We start from the raw sequence: 25,276 nt of genomic DNA on the forward strand, positions 1-25,276 counted from the left end.
TGAGCACTAGATCAAAGGTCAAAACACTGAGACGTCACACATAGCTGTTTTATTTTTTTGTAGCATGGGGACAGCAACATGTCCAGTTGCTCACTATTCATCTGCTATTAATAATGTCATCTGCTTTCTGCCGTTAAATTCATGGATTGATGGATAGTATTTTCTGAACAGGTGTCTTCTGATGCTAAAGACTGAGCTGCTCATTTGTGTTTCCCCGTATTCACAATGGACTAGGTAAATAGTATTGTTTATTTTTTAATCTCCAACTTTGTATTGACAGGACAGAAATGTGAAAAACCTGAGTAATGTGAGCAAATATTCTACACACACATTCATGTCTTTTGTTTTTGGCTTTAAATTGTAAATAGTTATTTTCATTGTAACTGAAATAGAAAGTTATTTAATGGTGCTTTCTGCAAAGGAAAAAAGTCGGAAGCAAGGAATCTAGCGGAGGGCGCCGTTTCACATGTCAATTCTCTACACTCCAGCTGGAAGATGCTTCGACAAGGTATGATAGTGTGTACACTAGTAACTGCCTGTTTTGTAAGTACAATACTCTATACTCTATGCCTGTAAATATTTCTTAATGTATAAAACTGAATGTAAAATTCTTGAGTATAGACCAGGTGTCCTCCAACTAAAATTAACATCAGTCCAGCTACAGAACAATTCCTTATGCAAAAGTCCAGGAACCGTCGCTGTGTGTGTAGTGTTGTCTGTGGTCACGGCGAAAGAGGGCAAAAGTAGCAAGCGGGGACATACCGCTCGTCTTTCCTTTTTTTAACCCTCAGTGTTTTAAGCCTCGATCTGAAAAAGGCCAGGGTTGAGGCCTGTTACATTCTCTGGAAGACCGTTCCAGATTTTAGGAGTATAAGACTGAAACACTGCATCAGCATCTTTAGTCAACAGGAGATCACTCCCTCGGGTGCTCAGAGCCTGAGCTGGTAGATAGGGCTCTAACATGTCGGAGATGTGCTTTGGCACAAGACCATGAAATAACTCGTATACAATCAAAGCCTTTTAAAATGATTTTCTCTGTGCGACAGGAAACAAGTGCAGTAACCTGAGCACTGGACTAACATGGTTGTATTTCTTGGTTCTAGTCAGAAATCGGGCGGCGGCATTCTGGAAGTACTGCAGCTGCCTTGTAGCTCGTTTAGAGAGTGGAAAGGCCATTACAGTAGTCTAACCTGCTGAAGACAGAGGCACGGGTTAGTTTTTTTTACTGCTTTGGGCACTATTGCTTTGATTTTGGCAATGTTTTAGGCAGTAAAAATATGCTGTTATTTACTTAATGTGGCTGCTAAATTTCAAATCTGAGTCATTTATAGGTTTCTTTCCTGATTATTATGTTTGAGAGAGGAATCTTAAGGTAACATTTTGTCTTTACTCCTTTGTAGAACAGTTGCTGGGAATTCTGAGCCCCCTGAAAATATTAATGTGGGCCCCTCTACCATACTTCTCAGTATAGTCTTGAGTTGAGCTGACGAAAATAGTTTTGCATGCACTGATCTGTGCATGGACAAAGATTGAGAAAGTGAATCAACAGGCCAACGTTCGTTCACCTGCCATCAGTGACACGTAGACCTGAGTGTCATCTGCGTAGTTATGGTAGGACATACAGGTGCTGTTCATATTATTAGAATATCATCAAAAAGTTGATTTATTTCAGTAATTATATTCAGAACGTGAAACCTACATATTATATCAATTCATTACACACATAGTGATACATTTGATATGTTTATTTCTTTAAATTTTGATGATTAGTACTGACAATTACTGAAAATCCCAAATTCAGTATCTCAGAAAATTAGAATATTAGTTACGACTAGTACCAAAAAATATTGTTTAGAAATGTGGGCCAACTGAAAAGTATGAACATGGAAAGTTTCAGCATGTATGGCAATCAATACTTAGTTGCAGCTCCTTTTGCCTGAATTGCTACAGCAATACGGCGTGGCATGGAGTCGACCAGTCTGTTGCACTCCTCAGGTGTTATGAGAGCCCAGGTTGCTTTAATAGTGGCCTTCAGCTCTTCAGCATTGTTGGGTCTGGCATCTCGCATCTTCCGCTTCACAATACGCCATAGGTTTTCTATGGGGTTAAGGTCAGGTGAGTTTGCAGGCCAATCAAGAACAGGGATACCATGATCTTAACACCAGGTACTGGTAGATTTGGCACTGTGTGCTGGTGCCAAGTCATGTTGGAAAATGAAAACTTCACCTCCATAAAATTGGTCCGCGGCAGGCAGCATAAAGTGTTCTAAAACTTCCTGGTAGACTGCTGCATTGACCCTAGACCTCAGGAAACACAGTGGACCAACACCAGCAGATGACATTACCGATTGTGGAAATTTGACACTGGACTTCAGGCAACGTGGATTCTGTGCCTCTCCTGTCTTCTTCCAGACTCTGGGACCTTGATTTCCAAAGGAGATACAAAATTTACTTTCATCTGAAAACATAACTTTGGACCACTCAGCAGCAGTCCAGTCCTTTTTGTCTTGAGCCCAGGCGAGAAGCTTTTGACATCTCTTATTCAAGAGTGACTTTACACAAGGAATGCGACAGCCGAAGCCCATATCTTGCATACGTCGGTGCGTGGTGGTTCTTGAAGCACTGACTCCAGCTGCAATCCACTCTTTGTGGATCTCCCCCACATTTTTGAATCGGTTTTGTTTGACAATCCTCTTCAGGGCGCGGTTATCCCTCTTGCTTGTACACTTTTTTCTACCACATCTTAGTCTTCCCTTCGCCTCTCTATTAATGTGCTTGGACACAGAGCTCTGGGAACATCCAACCTCTTTGGCAATGACCTTTTGTGTCTTGCCCTCCTTCTTTAAAGTATCAATGGTCATCTTTTGGACAGTTGTCAAGTCAGCAGTCTTCCCCATGATTGTGTGTCATGTGGAATCAAAACGAGAGACCATTTAAAGGCTTTTCCAGGTGTTTTGAGTTAGTTAGCTAATTAGAGTATGGCACCAGGTGTCTTCAATATCTGACCTTTTCACCATATTCTAATTTTCTGAGATGTTGAATTTAGGGTTTTCATTGGTTGTCAGCTATAATCATCTCCTTTTTGGCAAAAAACACTTGAAATGTATCTGTCTGTTTGGAATAAATGTATACATTCTACAAGTTTGACTTTCTAAATGGAATTAATGAAATAAATCAACTTTTTCATGATATTCTAATAATATGACCAGCACCTGTATTGCAACCGCATATTAGCTGGCCTAGTGGCAGCATGTACAATTTGAACCCCAAATATATTAGCCATTTGGTCCGAGACACAGTTACTAATTCCTACAAAGTACAAAACCCAAAACAAGTGAAGTTGGCCCGTTGTGTAATTTGTAAATAAAAACAATACAATTTTGCAAAACCTTTTCAACTTAAATTCAATTGAACAGACTGCAAATACAAGATATTTAATGTTCAAACTGAGAAACATATTTTTTTTTGCAAATCAGCTGAAATAGGCACCAGCACCCCCGTGACCCCAAAGGGAATATGGTAGAAAAATGGATGGATGGATTAACTTAGAATTTTATGGCACCAACATATTGCAAAAAAGTTGACACAGGGAGATTTCTACCACTGTGTTAAATGGCCTTTCCTTTTAACAACACTCAGTAAACGTTTGAGAACTGAGGAGACCAATTTTTTTTAAGCTTTTCAGGTGCAATGCTTTCCCATTCTTGCTTGATGTACAGCTTAAGTTGTCCAACAGTCCGGGGTCTTAGTTGTGTTATTTTAGGTTTCATAATGCACCACACATTTTAAATGGGTGACAGGTCTGGAGAACAAGAAGGCCAGTCTTGTACCCGCACTCTTTTACTATGAATCCACGCTGTTGTAACACGTGGCTTGGCATTATCTTGCTGAAATAAGCAGGGGCGTCCATGATAACCTTGCTTGAATGGCAACATATGTTGCTCCAAAACCTGTATGTACCTTTCAGCATTAATGGGGCCTTAACGGGACGGCGTGGCGCAGTGGGGAGAGTGGCCGTGCGCAACCCGAGCGTCCCTGGTTCAATTCCCACCTAGTACCAACCTCGTCACGTCCGTTGTGTCCTGAGCAAGACACTTCACCCTCGCTCCTGATGTGTGCTGGTTGGCGCCTTGCATGGCAGCTCCCTCCATCAGTGTGTGAATGTGTGTGTGAATGGGTAAATGTGGAAGTAATGTCAAAGCGCTTTGAGTACCTTGAAGGTAGAAAAGCGCTATACAAGTACAACCCATTTATCATTTATCATTTAACAGATGTGTAAGTTATCCATCCTTGAGCACTAATAGACCCTCATACCATCACAGATGCTGTCTTTTGAACTTTGCACCTATAACAGTCCAATTTGCCGACACATTTCTTCACAAAGTAGTGACCCTCACCCCATCCTTGTTTGTGAATGACTGAGCTTTTCATGGAAGCTGCTTTTATACCCAACCATGGCACTCACCTGTTCCCAATCAGCCTGTTCACCTGTGGGATGATCCAAAAAAGTGTTTAATGAGCATTCTTCAGCTTTCTGAGTCTTTTTTGCCACATGTGCCAGCTTTTTTGAAACATTTTGCAGGCATCAAAAATGTTTTCCATTTAGTTAAGTTAAAGTTAAAGTAGAACATTAAGTATCTTGTTTTTGCAGTCAATTCCCATTCCCATTGTTTTTATTCTTTTTGTAATATTTCTCTATTTTGTTTCCTTTTAAACCCCCATTATTTACTTTTTACTTTTTTTTAAATTGATCTCAACTCTGTACACTGCTGCTGGAATTTTAATTTTCCTGAAGGAACTCTCCTGAAGGAATCAATAAAGTTCTATCTATCTATCTAATTCAATTGAATATAGGTTGAAAACGATTTGCAAATCATTGTATTATTTTATTTACAATATACACAACATGCCAACTTCACTGGTTTTGGATGTTGTACATAATGTGATCAAGATTGCACTTGTACCAGTTAAGAACAGAACCAGATATTACCACCCAGTTTTCTAAAGTTTATATTAACCAAGCAAACAAAGTCATATCTGGATGACCTGCTCAAACTTTTCTTCAACTCTTTAAAAAAAAATCAGTCGGAGGACCCAAAGACCTTCGTGGACTTTGCATCTTGTGTTGCATCTTGGATGGTTTTTAATCCGGCTGGGCTCTGCAACACTGCTTCTTTAGAGTGGCCTACCGGGGGCGGAAAAAAAGAGGAATTGTCCTCAGGAGACAACGTACAGTAGTATAAGATTGTCCTACAGCCAAGAAAGAACCCAAAGGCAATCTCTTTTTTTTTTGGCCACTTGCTCCTGTTTTAAAGCCAACAGAAGTCCTTGCATTGTGCTACCTTTGTGCGGCCGTTGCCAAAAAAGACCTTAAAGCCAATTAGAAGATTCTTTGCATTGAACAAGCGTGTCATTTCTTGCTCTGATTCCATGCTTGATTCATATTAATTTGTTCGGGTTAAAGTTGCACACGAATACGATTACACGGATACTGTTCATGTCTTTGGAAAGTTGGGTAACAGTTTAATCTAAGATAAGTTATGATTGGGAAAAAACAATTAAAACAAACATGGAAGAAGCCCCAAAAGATCAATTTTAACTGTCTACAACCATGTATTTGTAGTTTATTTGTACAGTATTAAAGTTAAAGTACCAATGATTGTCACCCACATACTAGATGTGGAGAAATTATTCTCTGCTATTGACCCATCACCCTTGATCACCCCCTGGGAGGTGAGGGGAGCAGTGTGCAGCAGCGGTGCTGCGCCCGGGAATCATTTTTGGTTATTTAACCCCCAATTCCAACCCTTAATGCTGAGTGCCAAGCATATAAAGGCGTTCGTCAACCGATGACTCTTCGGACAACATTAGAAATTTGACAGCCAGTCCTAATGCAAATAAGATCATAATTAAGGCTTCAATTAATGCACTCAATAAATTGGCGGGTCTGCGTAAGGGCACATGCTGCATTTAAAAAAAAATCCAAAATCCTCTCCTCACAGCTAAACAACTGGGGGAATGCGTGCCATGAATAAATTGCTAGGTTGCCAATGCAAAAGTGTTCCAAAAATGCTCTATGTGCTGTGGTGCAGAGCAGTTTTTAGCAGCCACAAATTACACAAAGTGTTGCAATGCATGCTTGTTTAAGCATCGGCAAAAGAAAAAGGAATGACTTAATAAATAATGAAGGTGCACACACACGCACGCAGAGAGAGAGAGAAGGGCTGCCCTCTGCTGATTCGCTGTTGTCCGGTGCAGCGTCGCATGGTGCAGAGGTGGAAACACACTGCCTCTCTCTTTCCCCGTCTGTGTGCATGCATGCTGCGCAGTCATCAACCCATGCAGGAGAGATGCTCCCATCCTGGGCTTTGTTTTTCAGTGCAGTGTGCCTGTGCAGCTTGTCCCAACCTGGACACACGAAGAAGACAGCCAGGTGTCCTTCAACATGCAGCTGCTCCAAGGAGTCCATCATATGTGTCGGGTCCTCCTCCGTGCCCAGGATAAGCCCCAACGATATAATTTCTTTGTAAGTACGGTAGGTGCTTAGAAGCAGCAGTAGTGGGCTTAAAGTGCAGTATAGTTGCTGCTTTGATTCATTCTGTTGCCAGGTGAAATCATGTTGTTTTTGCGGTATGTGCATCATTTCTTGCAGGAGCATCGTCAACGGGACCTTCTCCGAGGTCAAAGAGGCCATGTTTTCTCACATGCCATCACTCCAATTACTGTAAGTGCTTATTCTCCTAACTCGTAACAATCCTTTGGAAAAACGTCAAGATTACATGATGGTTTGGTATGAATTAATTAATATGTAGGTGACACGACATTGCTGTATTTCTTAATAGATGATTAGAAAAATTGAGAATAAAACCCTGAAAATCGCCATTTTTATTTTATAACTATCTGATGTCTGTCTTTTTTATCTTTATTTCAATGTATGCAGCAATGAAGGAGTCCAGCTAAGGAATGAACACACATGCTGATTTATTGCCTATTAAAGCTATTATCGCAAAGAGAGCTTTTAGCAGCTTGTGACACCTCTGCAAGTCTAAAAGCAGTCATGTTTTAGCTGGTGCTGACCACAAGGCATCAATCTACAATCTAAGTGCTTTGATGTCAGCATAAACGGCAAAGAAGACTTTTGAGCTCTTAGTCGTCAATTGCAAATTCTAAAGGAATTTATGTTAAATTTACACTTCTTTGTGTCCGTGTTGGACTTTATTTCAGGCTCCTGAACTCCAATTCCCTGACAACCATAAGAGACGACGCGTTCTCGGGCCTAGCGCATTTGGAGTATCTGTAAGTCCGCATCGGGGTTTTATATGTTCCGACATGTTTAAAACAAACCCACAAATGAATTATAATAAATCGTCATCCATTATGATAAATACATGCGGCTTTGTATATCACAGATAGTGATCACATCTATTTTCTATTATTGGATGTTTCTTTCGCAGGTTCATAGAGAGTAACAAGATAGAGACTGTATCCAAATATGCCTTCAGAGGACTTAGGGACCTGACCCACTTGTATGTACCCTTTTTGTAATCAAAAAGTTTTAGTCAGCCATGATAACGGGAATTTGATGTCCAGTATGTATCCATGCTGTGCCTAGGTCTTTGGCAAACAACAACATCAAGGCTCTGCCTCGGGACCTCTTCAATGGCCTGGACTCTCTTATAGAGCTGTGAGTACACCCCTCATATTTCACCAGTGTTTTCTATTACGGCATAATCTTGTCAATACTGTAGAAGTGAACTTAGATACAGTTTTGAGCAGTCAGTGTACAGCTTGTACTCCTTTGGAAAAGAGTCAAAACACCGCCATTTTTCTCTTAAGTTGCTGGCAACACTGCTTGGGGGAGCTGTGGTCCACTGAGGGATAAATTCTAACATGTAGCGTAACAGTGCGAACCTGAAAGCGATGTATGTATCTACGGGGACGGCGTGGCGAAGTTAGGAGAGTGGCCGTGCCACCAATCTGAGGGTTACTGGTTCAATCCCCACCTTCTACCATCCTAGTCATGTCCCTTGTTTTCCTTGAGCAAGACACTTCACCCTTGCTCCTGATGGGTCCTAGTTAATGCCGTGTGTGTGTGTTCCGTTTTCCCCACAGAAAGGGCAACCAAGTGTGCACAGATTATTACTCAAGATTTCCAGTTTGTATATTTTTGTTTATTTATTTTCCAAGCAGGAGAACAGCAGCAGTAGTTGTTATTATTTGGTGGCTGGTTCTTAGTTGGTTAGTTAGTTTTGGTCAATCAGTTAGTTAGGTAATAAATCTGAAAGGAAGAATTCAGTGCATCATTTTCGTACCAAAATCAATGCCCTTAATAATAAATAATAATAATAATACTAATAAATATCTATAATAAATATCAACCATTTATAAACTCATGTTGATCATATACAATACAATTCAAATAAAGGTATATCATTCATGAGCACGTTTCATCTATCAAACATTATATTTACCATTTACAAGCCTCTGTAAAGTGCATTTTAGTAAATGACTACAACTCCCTAAATGCACCACGGCAAACCAGGAAGTAGCAATACCTACGCTAAAACAGGTGCCGCGATAAACAAACATTTATCTAAGCGCCCGGATCTACAAGAGCGCTGTAGTGGAGTTTAAAAGCAGCGGACACAACATAATACAGATGAGCATGGTGACAGCGTACAACATAAAACAGGGCAAACGGGAACTTACCAAGTGGCTGCACACCGGGATGAGCGTGAGTACAGACTGAATGAACTGCAACGCCAATTAACAGTCCTAACGCCGATCAGCTGGGCTAAGGGTACAGGCCTCTCTTAAAGAGACACTTCGGTTTTAGACTGCTGATACTCAACTCAGTTTTACTTAAACTTAGCATCCGATTTAAAAGACATAAACAAACCCACAAACACAACAGTGTGTGTGTGTGTGTGTGTGTGGAAATGGTGTCAAAGCGCTTTGAGTTCCTTAAAAACGGTAGAAAAGCGCTATACAACTATAACCCATTTACCATTCAGACCTGAATCCAATTGAGCACCTGTTGGGGCGTACTCAAGCGGAAGGAAGGAAGGCAAGGGATCATTGTTCCTTTCATATTGTCACACAGCACTCACCTCACCCCTATACATGACGCTACCGCCACATTATAGAGTACAGCACAGCTCCTTCCCTCCCTCGGGACCCTTATGTCTTAACGGCAGCATCACCTAGTTTGTGACTCCCGCAGGGACCTCCGAGGCAACGCCTTCGAGTGCGACTGCAAAGCCAAGTGGCTGATGTCGTGGCTGAGGAGCACCAACGCCACGGCGTCCGATGTCGTGTGCGCCGGACCAGAGGACGTGAAGGACAAGCGTCTCAACGATATGATCATGAGTAGCGAGTGCATCTCAACAGGTGACAATCCCATTGTAGAAATTTCTTTGAAATTGCGTGCCAATTCTTAAAACTGTCATCCGTAATCCGAGGAAGGTACATCGAAAATACACTCTGTAGCTAATCCAGGAATTATTTTACGTAAAGGTGAAAAGCCCTTGGACTACAACCTTCAAAGCCGAATTCTTGTTAAAATTGTCTTAGGAATACCAGGCAAATACTGAAAAATATTGTCATTATTCCGAAAGACAGCAATTCATGGTGTGGAAATACGAGCGCCAAGCGGAGTAGCCATCAGTGGAATATTTAAAGTTCCTAGAAAGAGTATTAGGATAACAATACCAAGATGTTCGTCGGCAGTCATCAGAGCTTTCATAGTCTCGCGCACACTGCAATGTAGGGTTGTACGGTATATCGGTATTAGTATAATACTGCAATATCAATGAACCATATTCGGTATTATACCGCCTCTAAAAAGTACCGGTCCCCAAGACCTCCCACCTTCCCGTTGTCGTCACGGCGTGACATTGCTGGCTTATTAGCAGAGGAGCATGTTTGGCTGTGCACAATCACGGAGTACTTACAAACCTTGTTTCCATATGAGTTGGGAAATTGTGTTAGATGTAAATATAAAGGGAATGCAATGATTTGCAAATTATTTTCAGCCCATATTCAGTTAATATGCTACAAAGACAACATATTTGATGTTCAAACTGATAAAAAAAAAAAATTTTTGCAAATAATCAATAACTTTAGAATTTGATGCCAGCAACACTTGACAAAGAAGTTGGAAAAGGTGGCAAGAAATACTGATAAAGTTGAGGAATGTTCATTAAACACTTATTTAGAACATCCCACAGGTGGGCAGGCTAATTGGGAACATGTGGGTGCCATGATTGGGTATAAGAACAGCTTCCCAAAAAATGCTCAGTCTTTCACAACAAAAGGATGGAGCGCGGTACACCCTTTTGTCCACAACTGCATGAGCAAATAGTCAAACAGTTTAAGAACAACGTTTGTCAAAGTGCAATTGCAAAAAATTTAGGGATTTCAAAATCTACGGTCCATAATATCATCAAAAGGTTCAGAGAATCTGGATAAATCACTCCACGTAAGCTGCATGGCCAGAGACCAACATTGAATGACCGTGACCTTCGATCCCTCAGGCGGCACTGTATCAAAAACCAACATCAATCTCTAAAGGATATCACCACATGGGCTCAGAAACACTTCAGAAAACCACTGTCAGTAAATACAGTTTATGGCTACATCTGTAAGTGCATGTTAAAGATTTACTATGCAAAGCGAAAGCCATTTATCAACAACATCCAGAAACGCCGCCGGCTTCTCTGGGCCCGAGATCATCTAAGATGGACTGATGCAAAGTGGAAAAGTGTTCTGTGGTCTTACGAGTCCACATTTCAAATTGTTTTTGGAAATATTCAACATCGTGTTGTCCGGAACAAAGGGGAAGCGTACCATCCAGACTGTTATCGACGCAAAGTTCAAAAGGCAGCATCTGTGGAGTATGTGGGTGCATTAGTGCCCAAGGCATGGGTAACTTACACATCTGTGAAGGCACCATTAATGGTGAAAGATACATACAGGTTTTGGAACAACATATGCAGCCATCTAAGCACCGTATTTTTCATGGACACCCCTGCTTATCTCAGCAAGACAATGCCAAGCCACATTCAGCACGTGTTACAACAACTTGGCTTCGTAAAAAAACAGTGCGGGTACTTTCCTGGCCCACCTGCAGCCCATACCTGTCTCCCATCGAAAATGTGTGGCGCATTATGAAGCGTAAAATACGACAGCGGAGACCCCGGACTCTTGAACGACTGAAGCTCTACATAAAACAAGAATGGGAAAGAATTCTACTTTCAAAGCTTTAACAATTACTTTCCTCAGTTCCCAAACGTTTATTGAGTGATGTTGAAAAAAAGGTGATGTAACACAGTGGTGAACATGCCCTTTCCCAACTACTTTGGCAGTGTTGCAGCTTTGAAATTCTAAGTTAATTATTAGTTGCCCAAAAAAAAAAATTTATGAGTTTGAACATCAAATATGTTGTCTTTGTAGTGCATTCAATTGAAAATGGGTTTGACCTCTAACACAATTTCCCAACTCAAATGGAAACGGGTTTTGTACAAGCAGACACAGTGTGTAGACAGAAAAGGGAGAACGGACGCATTTTGGCTGAGAAACTAACGATAAAGGTGAAGTTATAAAACTGAAAACCCTCGGGAAGAGGTGCTTTAAGCAGGGAGTATAGCTCAGTTGGTAGAACAGCCGTGCCAGCAACTTGAGGGTTGCAGGTTCGATCCCCGCTTCTGCAATTCTAGTCACTGCCGTTGTGTCCTTGAGCAAGACACTTTACCCACCTGCTCCCAGTGCCACCCACACTTGTTTAAATGTAAAAATGAGATATTGGGCTTCACTTTGTAAAGCGCTTTGAGTCACTAAAGAAAAAGCCCTATATAAATATAATTCACTTCACTTTACTTCACTAGTATCCAGTTGCAGTCTGCAGTGTTTTAGCTCCTTCAAAATCACTAATCCTTGCCTCCACGGCGACAAATAAAGTAAGTTTCTTACAAGTATCATCCCAGCAAGACGAGGAATAGCTAAACATGCTTCACTACACACTGTAGCTCACGGGGGTCAAAATGTAAACAAACACCATTGGTGGATCTGCACCTAACATCCACTGTTATGATACCGCACAGTACAGGAGCGTATCTAGTAAGGGTGTGGGAAAAAATCGATTCGAATACGAATCGAATCGTTTACGTTGTGCGATTCAGAATCGATTCTCATTTTTAAAATAATCGATTTTTAATTTTTTATCAATCCAACAAACCACTACACAGCAATACCATAACAATGCAATCCAATTCCAAAACCAAACCTGACCTAGCAACACTCAGAACTGCAATAAACAGAGCAATTGAGAGGAGACACAAACACGACACAGAACAAACCAAAAGTAGTGAAACAAAAATTAATATTATCTACAACAGTATCAATATTCGTTATAATTTCAACATAGCAGTGATTAAAAATCCCTCATTGACATTATCATTAGACATTTATAAAAATTAAAAAAAAGTGTCACAGTGGCTTACTCTTGCATCGCATCTCATAAGCTTGACAACACACTGTGTCCAATATTTTCACAAAGATAAAATAAGTCATATTTTTGGTTCGTTTAATTGTTAAAACTAATATATCTTATTGCAGTCAGTTGATAAAACATTGTCCTTTACAATTATAAAAGCTTTTTTAAAAAAAAAAAAAAATCTACTAGCATGTCAGCAGACTGGGGTGGATCCTGCTGAAATCCTATGTATTGAATGAATACAGAATTGTTTTGAATCGGAAAAATATTGTTTTTGAATTGAGGATCGAATCGAATCCAAAAAATTGATATATTATCGAATCATGACCCCAAGAATCGATATTGAATCGAATCGTGGGACACCCAAAGATTCACAGCCCTAGTATCTCGTTAATACTACTATGATTACGTCAACATTTTTTGGCATCAAAAATACTTACTTCGTTTTTAAAAAATATTATGTTTATAAACTCAGGAGATATGTCCGTGGACATATGAGGACTTTGAATATGACCAATCTATGATCCTGTTACTTGGTATCGGATTGATACACAAATTAGTGGTATCATCCAAAACTAATGTAAAGTATCAAACAACAGAATAATAGGTGATTATTACATTTTAACAGAAGTGTAGATAGAACATGTTAAAAGAGAAAGTGAGCAGATATTCAAAGTAAATGAACAAGTAGATTAATCATTCATTTTCAACCACTTGTCCTTAATAATTTTGACAAAATAATAGAATGATGAATGTCACTATGTTACTGCATACGTCAGCAGACTTATTAGGAGATTTTTTTTGCTTACTTACTAATAAGACAAGTCGTCTTGTATGTTTACTATTTTATTTAAGGACAAACTTGCAATTAGAAACACATGTTTAATGTACCGTAAAATTTTTGTTAAAATAAAGCCAATAGCGCAATTTTTGTGGTCCCCTTTATTTAGAAAAGTATCAAAGTTCTGAAAATGATCCAAATACATTTTGGTACAGGGACAACACTACTGCATTGTTGTAGTTTCCTATGAAACACTACATTTCCCACAATCCCTGCGTTGTTGTATACACTTTTGTCAATGTCTGACGACGTGGAAGTGGGTCTGCTTTACCTTCTGTCTTTGAAATAAAAAGGCCACAGCAGACACAATGAGGACGGCTGCTCGCTACCAGCTGTTTGAAAGTGTCGACTCGGCACATTAACAGTGGCTGAAATTGTCTCTGAGGTAAATCGTAGGAAACATCTTAGTCATACATTGGCCTGATTTGGGGTTGTATATTCTATGGTGGCAAAATGCAGTTGAATATCACGTTTAAGGTGGGTCAAAACATGCCAAGCACTGTTTTTTGGGACACTAGCATTGGCGCCGATCGCGTGGGTCCTTCAGGTCCTGAGCACCCACGGACAATGCCGAACACCCACGTGGGATTAATGGCACCTTTCAATCTTTAAAATATATTTTTTTAAATCAATCTTGTTGTAGTTAATTTTCTGTCGAGTTTGGTCCGTTTCACAAGATAATAAAGCCACAAATCATATGGGATATTAGTTTCGCTGGACACTAGTGCATGGAGCAAAGTCAGCACAGCCGTAAAAATGTGAACTTTGTGTACACAGGCCTTTCGAACATCTGCATTGAGTACAGGCGGACTGTTCTGTGTAGATTCTGCCCGGGTCCTTTTAGGCCGTCTTCATCTTTGGGCGACTCTCTGATAGGGATGATGTTAGAAGCCAGTTCTTCCGATTGTTCGAAAACAATCGAAGTGATTCCATTGATTCAATTCCCTTTATGAGAACCGGTTCCCGTTATCGAAGCCACTAGACCGTATTATCGCGACCATAGGGCGCACCGTATTAAAGGGCACCGTGTCAGTTACGGGTGCACTTTCTGTATATAACGCATAAAGAAGGCGCAGCGTATTTTTGGGTGCAGGCATGGTTAAACATAGGCTATCTTAAAACTGACGTGCATGGACACTGTTTTAAAAAGGCAGCCGGAGCAAAACTGAGTTTGATTGTGCTTTATTGAAGTATTTATCAAGGTACTCACATTATTTTTTGATCAATCCTCTTCCACAAATCCATCAGTCTTCATCTCCTGTGTCCAAAATGAACAGCTGGGCAAGTTTTCCATCAAACACCCCAGATTCCCTCTCCTCATTTTCAAAGTCAGTCTTGTTGGCAAGCTAGCACAACAGACTTCTCTTGCACCGTTGTGCGTATCAACTCGCTAACGTGCTGGTCCGTTTTTGTCCAGAGTGTGCTTCACCGGGATGTCGAAAGTGAGCGGCACCTCGTCCATGTTGATGTTTGTCTCCAATTATTTTATTTACAACACACATAGCAGCACTATATGCTCACTGGGGGCGGGCCTTTATCGTCTTCTCTCACCTGACACCTTCACCCTATAAATAGCTGCATGCTGTCCTCATTCACGTCCGCTTTTCCTCCAGATAAACAGCGTGCCGGCCCAGTCATATAACATCTATGGCTTTTGAAACTCAGTGCACACACTACAACCTATTAAGTGAAAATACCAATGATCGTCACACACACACTAGGTGTGGTGAAATTTGTCCTCTGCATTTGACCCATCCCCTTGTTCACCCCCTGGGTGATGAGGGGAGTAGTGGTCAGCAGCAGTGGCCGCGCCCAGGAATAATTTTTGGTGATTTAACCCCCAATACCAACCATTTATGCTGAGTGCCAAGCAGGGAGGTAATGGGCCCTGTTTTTATAGTCTTTGGTATGACTCGATAAGAGATTTGATAAGGATTCGGTTCAATAAGAGGATTCGATAATAGCCTCGAATTCGATAATTTCATAACGAACATCATCCCTACTCTCGGCATCCGCAAACTAACAACATCAAGAATTCTCCTTTGCAGATTTTGTCCTTCATCAGACGGTTTCTTCGGAGTCCCTCTCTATAGACACCTTCAGCTACAAGAACGACGTATTTGTGGCCATCGCGGCTCCGAGCGCAGAGAGCTGCATGGTCCTCCAGTGGGACCACATAGAGATGAACTTTCGCACCTACGACAACATCACAGGTACGTCTTAAACATCCGCGGCCAAGGTTTTAGACGGCCTATGTGTGTTTGTTTTTAGGTCAGTCCATCGTGGGCTGCAAGTCTGTGGTCATCGAGGAGCAGGTGTTCATCATAGTGGCTCAGCTCTTTGGCGGCTCGCACATCTACAAGTTCGATGAGGACCAAAGCACGTTCACCAAATTCCAGGACATTGAGGTGTCCAAGGTCTCCAAGCCCAATGACATCGAGACCTTCCGGATCGGAGCCGACCGATTCTTCGTAATCGCCGACAGCTCCAAAGCGGGCCTGTCCACGCTGTACAAATGGAACGACAGCGGTTTCTACTCCTACCAGTCCCTCCATGAGTGGTACCGCGACACCGACGCAGAGTTCTTGGACCTGGACGGTAAAGCCCACCTAGTGTTAGCGAGCCGCTCTCAGGTGCCGGTGATCTACCAGTGGAGCCGCAGCAACCAGAAGTTTGTCCTCCAGGGCGAAATCCCAAACACGGAGGACGTGGTCGCCGTGAAGCACTTCCGCATGCAGGAAGAGCTCTACCTGGCCATGACACGCTACATCGGAGATTCCAAAGTCGTGCACTGGGGTGCCAAGCAGTTCTCGGAGATTCAAGCGCTGCCGTCACGCGGCGCCATGATCCTCCAGCCGTTCTCCTTCAAAGATCGCCATTACCTGGCGCTGGGAAGCGATTACACGTTCTCACAGATCCTTCTGTGGGACGGCGAGCAGAAAACGTTTGAGCGCTTTAAAGAGGCTTACATACAGGCGCCCCGCTCTTTCACCGCCGTGTCCACCGACCGCCAGGACTTCCTGTTCGTGTCCAGCTTCAGGGGGACCACGCAGATCCTGGAGCACGTCCTCATTGACTTGAGCCTATGAGCGCAGTTCGTCTCCTACGATCCAACATCTTCCATACAAAAAAAAAAACGAGCCGACTCGTTCGGAATGTAAAATCATCGATCGTCCGCTGATTCCTTTTCCGAACTTTTCTGAGAGGCCAGGTTTGACAACTTGTCCGCTATGTTGCCTTATCTGCTTGATGCTCCGACAGGCTCACGGCGCCCTCTTGCTGTGACGTTAAAGCATCCCACTGTTTTTTGCTTACCGTGTGCAGGGAATGTCTTAAAAAGCACAAACCTTTAATCTTCGTAGATGCAAAACCAGTCTTGAGAGTGTAGTTTGTTAACAAAATTGTACGACAAGCAAGAGTAAAAACATACGGGCTGTTGTTTAAAGATGTTATTCAGGGGTTATATGCAGGACGTGTCTGGTACAATAGTTCCCGCTTTAGTTTAGATGCATCTTTTATCTTTCTTAATGCACGCCGTCATGACTCCAGGCAAAACTAGTGCATTTTAGTCCTTAAATATGCTTTTCATACTGCAGGAGACATTGAATACCAAAATCGAGACATGGACTGCAATGCCCGAGCAACCTTTTATCTTTTTTTTTTTTTTTTAGTAGTTCTGTTAAATGTTAAAAGCATGAAAAGAAAAGTAAAGAAGGGTTTTAAGTCAACAAAACAAATGGATATAACAAAAGTGTCATGGGATATAAAGCGTACATCACACAGAATGTAAAATTTATAGTGGTGGAAGTGTTGAACATTGGAATAAATGATGCTGACTTGAGTTTATTTTTAATTGATGTCAACACATGGCTGCGTGAATAATTATATTGTTATTCTTGTAACAGAAACAAGTTTATTTATACAGTTTGACTTACAGTACAGGCCAAAAGTTTGGACACACCTTGTCATTTCAATGCGTTTTCTTTATTTCCATAACTATTTACGTTGTAGATTGTCACTGAAGGCATCAAAACTACAATACCTGTGAAGTGAAAACCCTTTCAGGTGACTACCTCTGGAAGCTCATCGAGAGAATGACAAGAGTATGCGAACAAGTAAAGGGTGGCTATTTTGAAGAAACTAGAATATAAAACATGTTTTCAGTTATTTCACCTTTTTTTGTCAACTACACAACTCCACATGTGTTAATTCATACTTGTGATGCCTTAGGTGACAATCTACAATGTGAATAATCATGAAAATAAAGAAAACACATTGAATGAGAAGGTGTGTCCAAACTTTTGGCCTGCACTGTACATACTATGGTATACACAGTAAACCCTTGTGTATTGCTATTAGCTGGTTCCCGGCCTGACCGTGGTAACTTAATTTCCGCGTAGTAGGAATGAATAATTTAATATATTTATAGCTACAGCATAAAAAACTGCATACAACCTTCAAAATAGCGTTTTTGATATTACAAGAGCCCTCTCGACATGAAATAACCCCCACATATTCATCTTTACACTCGTTTCATCCATAATAGCAATACTACTGATATTGAACAACACGTTTTGCTAGGGTTGGTCTCATTTAAAGGCCAATACTGCTGTAATAGTATTGGCTGACAGTGGAACTAAAATAGGACAGGATAGACTTTTATTATTTTGTGCTTCAATAGTAGCGGCTAGTCAGTGCGTGAGCATCAACTTGCTACCATTCGTCCTCCATAAAATTCAGGCTAGCAGAAGAATTTAAACTTTTTAAATTTTAAAGTGAAATAAACATTTCGGTCTTGCCAAAGGACCATTCTCTTCCATACGTGTTGTATGGAAAACGTGCCATATTTATTTCATTTTACCTAAGCAAAAATCATTATATTATAACAAATTGCTAAAATAACATTTTGTACTATCAGTAAGTAAGTTCATATTTAATTCTTACATGAGAACAAAGTAGAGTATAAAACTGTATACTAATGTGAAATGAATTATAAACTTGGTGGAGCTGGGTAGTTTTCAATTTAGATTGCTATTTGTGATACTGATTATATTTGGGATTTCATGTTTTTACAGCAGATCTCTAAAAATACAATTAACATACAATTTTGTAATATTCACAGAATTACACTTGGACAATTGGGACTTTATTTATTGATACACACTCTTACTGTATTTCAATATGTAGTGTCATGGCCACCGTGTTGTGCGTTTTCATTGCCCCTTTGTCCATTGATGTGTATTCCTGGTCTTGTCATCCTCGTCCGGACAGAAGGGTGAGATGGCAGTGCGGCTGGATTAAAAGAGACATTGGAGACGCTTTACTGAGCCAAAAGTTGCTTTATTACAGGCGAGCGTCATTAAACAGGTATGCAGTACTTGGAGGAACTCTGGTAAAAAAAATTAAGGACTCATAACTTGGAGGAGCCAAACCACAGTCTTATATTCCTTCTTTTTCTGTCTGTGTGTGTGTTCAGTCAGGAGAGCACGTCCTGGCCATGAAAGGAGATATTTGTGTGTAAGTGTCTGGAAAACAACTGCTTTAAGTCATAACTTAAATATTGGCGTTGAGCTAGACAGGTAGTCTCTTTTCCAGGATAGTGCTATCACATGAGAGAGTTAACCCAGCTAAGGCTAAGGCTCCTTAATTTATTATGGGCTCCACCTTATCGCCTCAACCATTATTTACGTAAACCTGGTGGTTCGCTTTCTCAAGGTGAATATAAACATTCAACATATGTAGAATATAATGAGTCAATTAATTCACGTCACCATAAAACTTATTTTCTTACTTTTAAGACTGTGTAGCTGCAATTATTAGGAAGTACAATGGAACCTCGGCTTACAAGGTTTTTGAGGTACGAAGTTTCTCTCAGGTAATTGTTAGCTTTACGGTTACAAGCCTCACGACGCTAGTTGGCTTTGCGAATGTCACACTGTTCCACGTAGAACAGGTCCCAGGAGTACGTCAGTACACCTCACTCCTTGACAACCTTAAGAGTAGTGGCAGCCACCTTAAGCTTTTAGCCCAGTGGTCAGCACGCTCACCTCTCATACAAACAACCAGGGTTTGCGTCCCCATGTAGAATGCGGTACAAAGGCATGGGGCCAAACCTGTTGGGTTACACCAGGGGTCGGCAACCCAAAATGTTGAAAGAGCCATATCGGACCAAAAATCCAATAACTGCTTGGAGCCCCCCAAAATTAAAAGCCTTATATAAATGTTGTAATGAAGAGAATAGGTGTCTATATTAGCCTACTATCAAAATGACTGTGTCACAGGCTGACGCAAATCTTCATTAACAGAAATTGTTTTAATTTTTATTCTACTCGTGATTTGCAACTTTGGAAATCATTAGTAAAATTGAGGCCTCTCACAGGAAGAGATAACTTCCGGAATTTACTGGCTAAGAATGGCCAAATGTATGTGTCCAAGTTTAAGGAAACGGCGGGCGGTCTTCTTCTAATGGATTTATTAAAATCTTTGCAAGCTGGGTAAGGTTTAAATTGGTCTGGAACAACATGGCACACAAACAACTATGCATGTTTCATGTAATATTGGCTGCATTTATCAAATATAAATTAAATACACTGAGGACATAAGTAAAGAAAATAAAATTAGCTCAAATATATCAGTATAATGTCTTATTTTCTGACACGCCCTTGTTAATTCCTAACAAGAAAAACATTTGCTAGTTGAATAAAAATAATTATTATAAACCACTCACTCACAGGTTTGAACTTGTTAATCGTGTGCTGACACTTTCAATCAATCAATCAATGTTTATTTATATAGCCCCAAATCACAAATGTCTCAAAGGACTGCACAAATCATTACGACTACAACATCCTCGGAAGAACCCACAAAAGGGCAAGGAAAACTCACACCCAGTGGGCAGGGAGAATTCACATCCAGTGGGACGCCAGTGACAATGCTGACTATGAGAAACCTTGGAGAGGACCTCAGATGTGGGCAACCAACCCCCCCAAACCCCACCCACTAGGGGATCGAAAGCAATGGATGTCGAGCGGGTCTAACATGATACTGTGAAAGTTCAATCCATAGTAGCTCCATCACAGCCGCGAGAGTTCAGTTCAAGCGGATCCAAGACAGCAGCGAGAGTCCCGTCCACAGGAGACCATCTCAAGCGGAGGCGGATCAGCAGCGTAGAGATGTCCCCAACCGATACAGGCGAGCGGTCCATCCTGGGTCCCGACGAGCGGTCCATCCTGGGTCTCGACTCTGGACAGCCAGTACTTCATCCATGGTCATCGGACCGGACCCCCTCCACAAGGGAGTGGGTGACATAGGAAAAAAGAAAAGAAGCGGCGGATCAACTGGTCTAAAAAGGAAGTCTATTTAAAGGCTAGAGTATACAGATGAGTTTTAAGGATGAGACTTAAATGCTTCTACTGAGGTAGCATCTCGAACTGTTACCGGGAGGGCATTCCAGAGTACTGGAGCCCGAACGGAAAACGCTCTATAGCCCGCAGACTTTTTTGGGGCTCTAGGAATCACTAATAAGACGGAGTCTTTTGAACGCAGATTTCTTGCCGGGACATATGGTACAATACAATCGGCAAGGTAGGCTGGAGCTAGACCGTGTAGTATTTTATACGTAATTAGTAAAACCTTAAAGTCACATCTTAAGTGCACAGGAAGCCAGTGCAGGTGAGCCAGTACAGGCGTAATATGATCAAACTTTCTTGTTCTTGTCAAAAGTCCAGCAGCCGCATTTTGTACCAACTGTAATCTTTTAATGCTAGACATGGGGAGACCCGAAAATAATACGCTACAGTAATCGAGACGAAACGTAACAAACGCATGGATAATGATCTCGGCGTCTTTAGTGGACAAAATGGAGCGAATTTTAGCGATATTACGGAGATGAAAGAAGGCCGTTTTAGTAACGCTTTTAATGTGTGCCTCAAAGGAGAGAGTTGGGTCGAAGATAATACCCAGATTTTTTACCGAGTCACCTTGTTTTATTATTTGGTTGTCAAATGTTAAAGTTGTATTATTAAATAGAGGTCGGTGTCTAGCAGGACCGATAATCAGCATTTCCGTTTTTTGGGCGTTAAGTTGCAAAAAGTTAGCAGACATCCATTGTTTAATTTCATTAAGACACGCTTCCAACTGACTACAGTCCGGCGTGTTGGTCAGCTTTAGGGGCATGTAGAGTTGGGTGTCATCAGCATAGCAGTGAAAGCTAATACCGTATTTGCGTATGATGTCACCTAGCGGCAGCATGTAGATGCTGAAGAGTATAGGGCCAAGGACCGAACCCTGGGGAACTCCACACGTTACCTTAACATAGTCCGAGGTCACACTGTTATGGGAGACGCACTGCATCCTATCAGTAAGATAAGAGTTAAACCAAGACAGGGCTGAGTCTGACACATTAATTCGTGTTTTGATACGCTCTAATAAAATATTATGATCGACGGTATCGAAAGCAGCGCTAAGATCGAGGAGCAGCAACATAGATGACGCATCAGAGTCCATCGTTAGCAATAGATCATTAGTCAATTTTGCGAGGGCTGTCTCAGTCGAGTGATTTGCCCTGAAACCGGATTGAAAGGTTTCACATAAATTATTAAACGCTAAGTGTTCATTTAGCTGCTCTGCAACAATTTTTTCAAGGATTTTCGAAATAAAGGGAAGGTGAGACACCGGTCGGTAGGTTACCATGAGGTCAGGATCGAGGTTAGGTCTTTTAAGGAGAGGATGAATAACCACTTTTTTGAATGCTAAGGGAACAGTGCCCGAGGAAAGTGATACGTTTATAATATTTAGCACTGATGGACCTAATAATACAAAAAGCTCCTTGATAAGTTTCCCAGGAAGTGGGTCAAGTAAACATGTTGTTTGTTTTATTCCATTTACACGTAACAATTTTTCTAATGTTATTTCATCAAAACGAGAGAAACTATTTTGGATATTTGCGGTATCCGCCGTATATACAGTCGTATCTGTGTTACTATAACCCAGTTGTAGCTGGGACGCATTATCTTTAATCTCCTTTCTAATAAGTTAAATTTTCTTATTAAAGAACTTCATAAAGTCATCTGCCGAATGGGTGGAGCTACTGGAAGGAGTCCCTTGTTGGGTTAGCGATGCTACTGTACTAAACAAAAATTTTGGATCGTTTTTATTAATGCGGATGAGATTTGAGTAATAATTAGTTTTAGCTAAGGTAAGCATGCGTTTATAAGTTATTAAACTATCACTCCATGCTTGATGGTGCACCTCAAGTTTAGTCGTGCGCCATTTGCGTTCCAGCTTTCTACATAATTTCTGAGCTCTAGTTTCTTCAGTAAACCATGGCGTACGCCTTTTTGGAGCCTTTTTTAACTTCAGCGGTGCTATACTATCAATGGTTTCGCGCAGGGCGTTGTTAAAGTTGTTAGTGAGGTTATCAATAGAGCCCACATACTTAGGGAACGGTGCCATTACCGAGGGCAGTAGGTCAGCAAGAGTCGTCGTTGTGGCAGCATTAATGTTGCGGCTGCTATAGCAGTTATTATTATTATTATTAGCTTGCCGAACATGAGTCTGAACTTCGAATTTTATAAGGTAATGATCGGACATTACTTTAGTATACGGGAGTATCATACCTTTGGAAACGGTGATACCTCTGACAAGCACTAGGTCTATCGTATTACCGCTGCGATGTGTCGGTTCATTTATTATTTGTGTAAGACCACAGCTATCAATTATAGTCTGGAGCGCCACGCACGGTGGGTCCAATGGGGTATTCATATGGATATTAAAGTCCGTCATTATAATTATATTATCGGCGTGCGTCACTAGATCAGCAACAAACTGTGAATTCACTAATAAAGTCCGAATAGGGCCCTGGGGGGCGGTAGATAACGGCCAGGCACAGAGGCAGAGGCGTGGCAAACTTCATAGAAAGCACCTCAAACAATTTATATTTATTATTTAAGTTAGGACTAAAGTTAAAGTTTTCGTTGTATATTAGTGCGACCCCCCCTCCCCTTTTAAGGGGACGGGCAATATGCGCATTCGTATAGTTAGGAGGGGATGCCTCATTTATCGCAAAAAAGTTGTCTGGTTTAAGCCAGGTTTCGCTAAGACCGATGACGTTAAGGTTGTTGTCTCTAATGACCTCATTAACTAATAACGTTTTGGGAGACAAAGATCTGATGTTTAGAAAGCCCATATTATAGGTAGTGGGCTGTTTTAAGGAGTTGTTAATCAAATTATCCGTAGTAGCAATATTAATAATGTTGCGTTTATTATGCGCAGTGTACTTAAAATAATTACGACCATATCTAGGAATTGATATGACGGGAATTTTCAGATTGTCTACTTGGCGCTGCGATAAACTGAACGCATCATAATTTGCCACCTCAGTAGAACGCATGTCTAACTCTGACGTAGTCATAGTCATAGCAGAAAAAACATTTTGTGAGTTGTGTACTATTCTACGAAAATTGCTATGTGTACAGGGATCATCCAGCCTGGCGCTGGCTAGTTCTAACTTAACTGACTCCATACCCAGGCTAGCAGGCTCTGTAATTGCCTGTGACCGGGCTTGCTCTAGTGCAGTTAGTCAAATGTGGCTCAATGCGAAATCTATGTTCCGAGACAAGAGGATAGCGCCTTCCTGGTTAGGGTGAAGGCCGTCTCTCCTCAGCAAGCCAGGTTTGCCCCAGAAAGAGGGCCAATTATCAATAAATGTAAATCCCTGTTTTCTACAGAAGTTATCCAGCCACTTGTTAAGAGAGACTAATCTGCTATATCTCTCATCATTGCCTCTCCCAGACAGGGGGCCAGAGACAATTACTCGATGCCTGGACATCTTACTGGCGAGATTACAAGCCCTGGCTATGTTTCTCTTTGTAATCTCTGATTGTCTCATCCTAACGTCATTGGAGCCAACGTGTATTACTATATTCGCATAACTAGTGGTGCGGTTAGCCTGTCGTACGTGTTTACTAGACCTGTTGCGAGTTAGCTCCCTAAGATTAGCTTCAATGTCAGGTGCTCTGCCCCCGGGAATACACTTAATTGTGGCTGCTTTGCTAAGTTTTATGTTTTGGGTGATGGAGTCCCCTATAACTAAAGTGTGCTGCCCGGTAGACTGGGGTGTAGGACTAGCTAAAGGGCTAAATCTATTATGCGTCTCAACCGGTACACCGTAGCTTGTAGGCCGCTTAGGGCTGCTACAAGCTGGGCTAGTTAGCTCGCTACAGCTAAAGCTAGCAGATGTGTCCGCAACATCTAAAGTTTATGTATGTATGTATGTATGTCTGTGTGTGTGTGTGTGTGTGTGTGTGCATATATATATATATATATATATATATATATATATATATACTACCGTTCAAAAGTTTGGGGTCACACTTATTCACCACCATACGTTGTGAAATGAATAGAAAATAGAGTCAAGACGTTGACAAGGTTAGAAATAATGATTTGTATTTGAAATGAGATTTTTTTTACATCAAATAATCCTCCATTTGCAGCAATTACAGCATTGCAGACCTTTGGCATTCTAGCTGTTAATTTGTTGAGGTAATCTGGAGAAATTGCACCCCACGCTTCTAGAAGCAGCTCTCACACGTTGTATTGGTTGGATGGGCACTTCTTGCGTACCATACGGTCAAGCTGCTCCCACAACAGCTCAATGGGGTTCAGATCTGGTGACTGCTCTGGCCACTCCATTACTGATAGAATACCAGCTGCCTGCTTCTTCTCTAAATAGTTATTGCACAATTTGGAGGTGTGTCTTGGGTCATTGTCCTGTTGTAGGATGAAATTGGCTCCAATCAAGCGCTGTCCACAGGGTATGGCATGGCGTTGCAAAATGGAGTGATAGCCTTCCTTATTCAGAATCCCTTTTACCCTGTGCAAATCTCCCACCTTACCAGCACCAAAGCAACCCCAGACCATCACATTGCCTCCACTATCCTT

The 25,276-nt window shown here is 41.3% G+C and overlaps 1 protein-coding gene across 2 annotated transcripts; it reads left to right on the plus strand.

The window, feature by feature from the left end:
• Window positions 1-37: 37 nt before the first annotated feature.
• On the plus strand, window positions 38-17,174 carry lgi2a (leucine-rich repeat LGI family, member 2a). Of its 2 annotated transcripts, XM_061913571.1 has the most exons (10): window positions 38-234; window positions 422-508; window positions 6,379-6,525; window positions 6,652-6,723; window positions 7,224-7,295; window positions 7,454-7,525; window positions 7,612-7,683; window positions 9,223-9,389; window positions 15,382-15,546; window positions 15,605-17,174. In XM_061913571.1, the coding sequence occupies exons 1-10, from the start codon at window positions 182-184 to the stop codon at window positions 16,420-16,422; spliced, it is 1,725 nt and encodes a 574-aa protein (XP_061769555.1). In that variant the 5' UTR covers window positions 38-181; the 3' UTR covers window positions 16,423-17,174. The 2 variants fall into 2 exon arrangements, with proteins under 2 accessions (XP_061769555.1, XP_061769554.1); XM_061913570.1 differs by lacking the exons at window positions 38-234; window positions 422-508 and having other exon boundaries at window positions 4,119-6,525.
• The last annotated feature ends 8,102 nt before the right edge of the window (window positions 17,175-25,276 follow it).

This window comes from Nerophis ophidion, linkage group LG10 (assembly GCF_033978795.1).
Source record: "Nerophis ophidion isolate RoL-2023_Sa linkage group LG10, RoL_Noph_v1.0, whole genome shotgun sequence".
NCBI lineage: Eukaryota > Metazoa > Chordata > Actinopteri > Syngnathiformes > Syngnathidae > Nerophis > Nerophis ophidion.

What these genes read in the sequence shown, in the direction of transcription:
- lgi2a (XM_061913570.1), top strand. Translation starts at nt 6,131, where the DNA reads ATGCATGCTTGTTTAAGCATCGGCAAAAGAAAAAGGAATGACTTAATA. An exon ending in CTTAGGGACCTGACCCACTT is followed by an intron (nt 7,526 to 7,611) that starts GTATGTACCCTT and finishes TGCTGTGCCTAG; the next exon opens with GTCTTTGGCAAACAACAACA. An exon ending in CTGGACTCTCTTATAGAGCT is followed by an intron (nt 7,684 to 9,222) that starts GTGAGTACACCC and finishes TGACTCCCGCAG; the next exon opens with GGACCTCCGAGGCAACGCCT.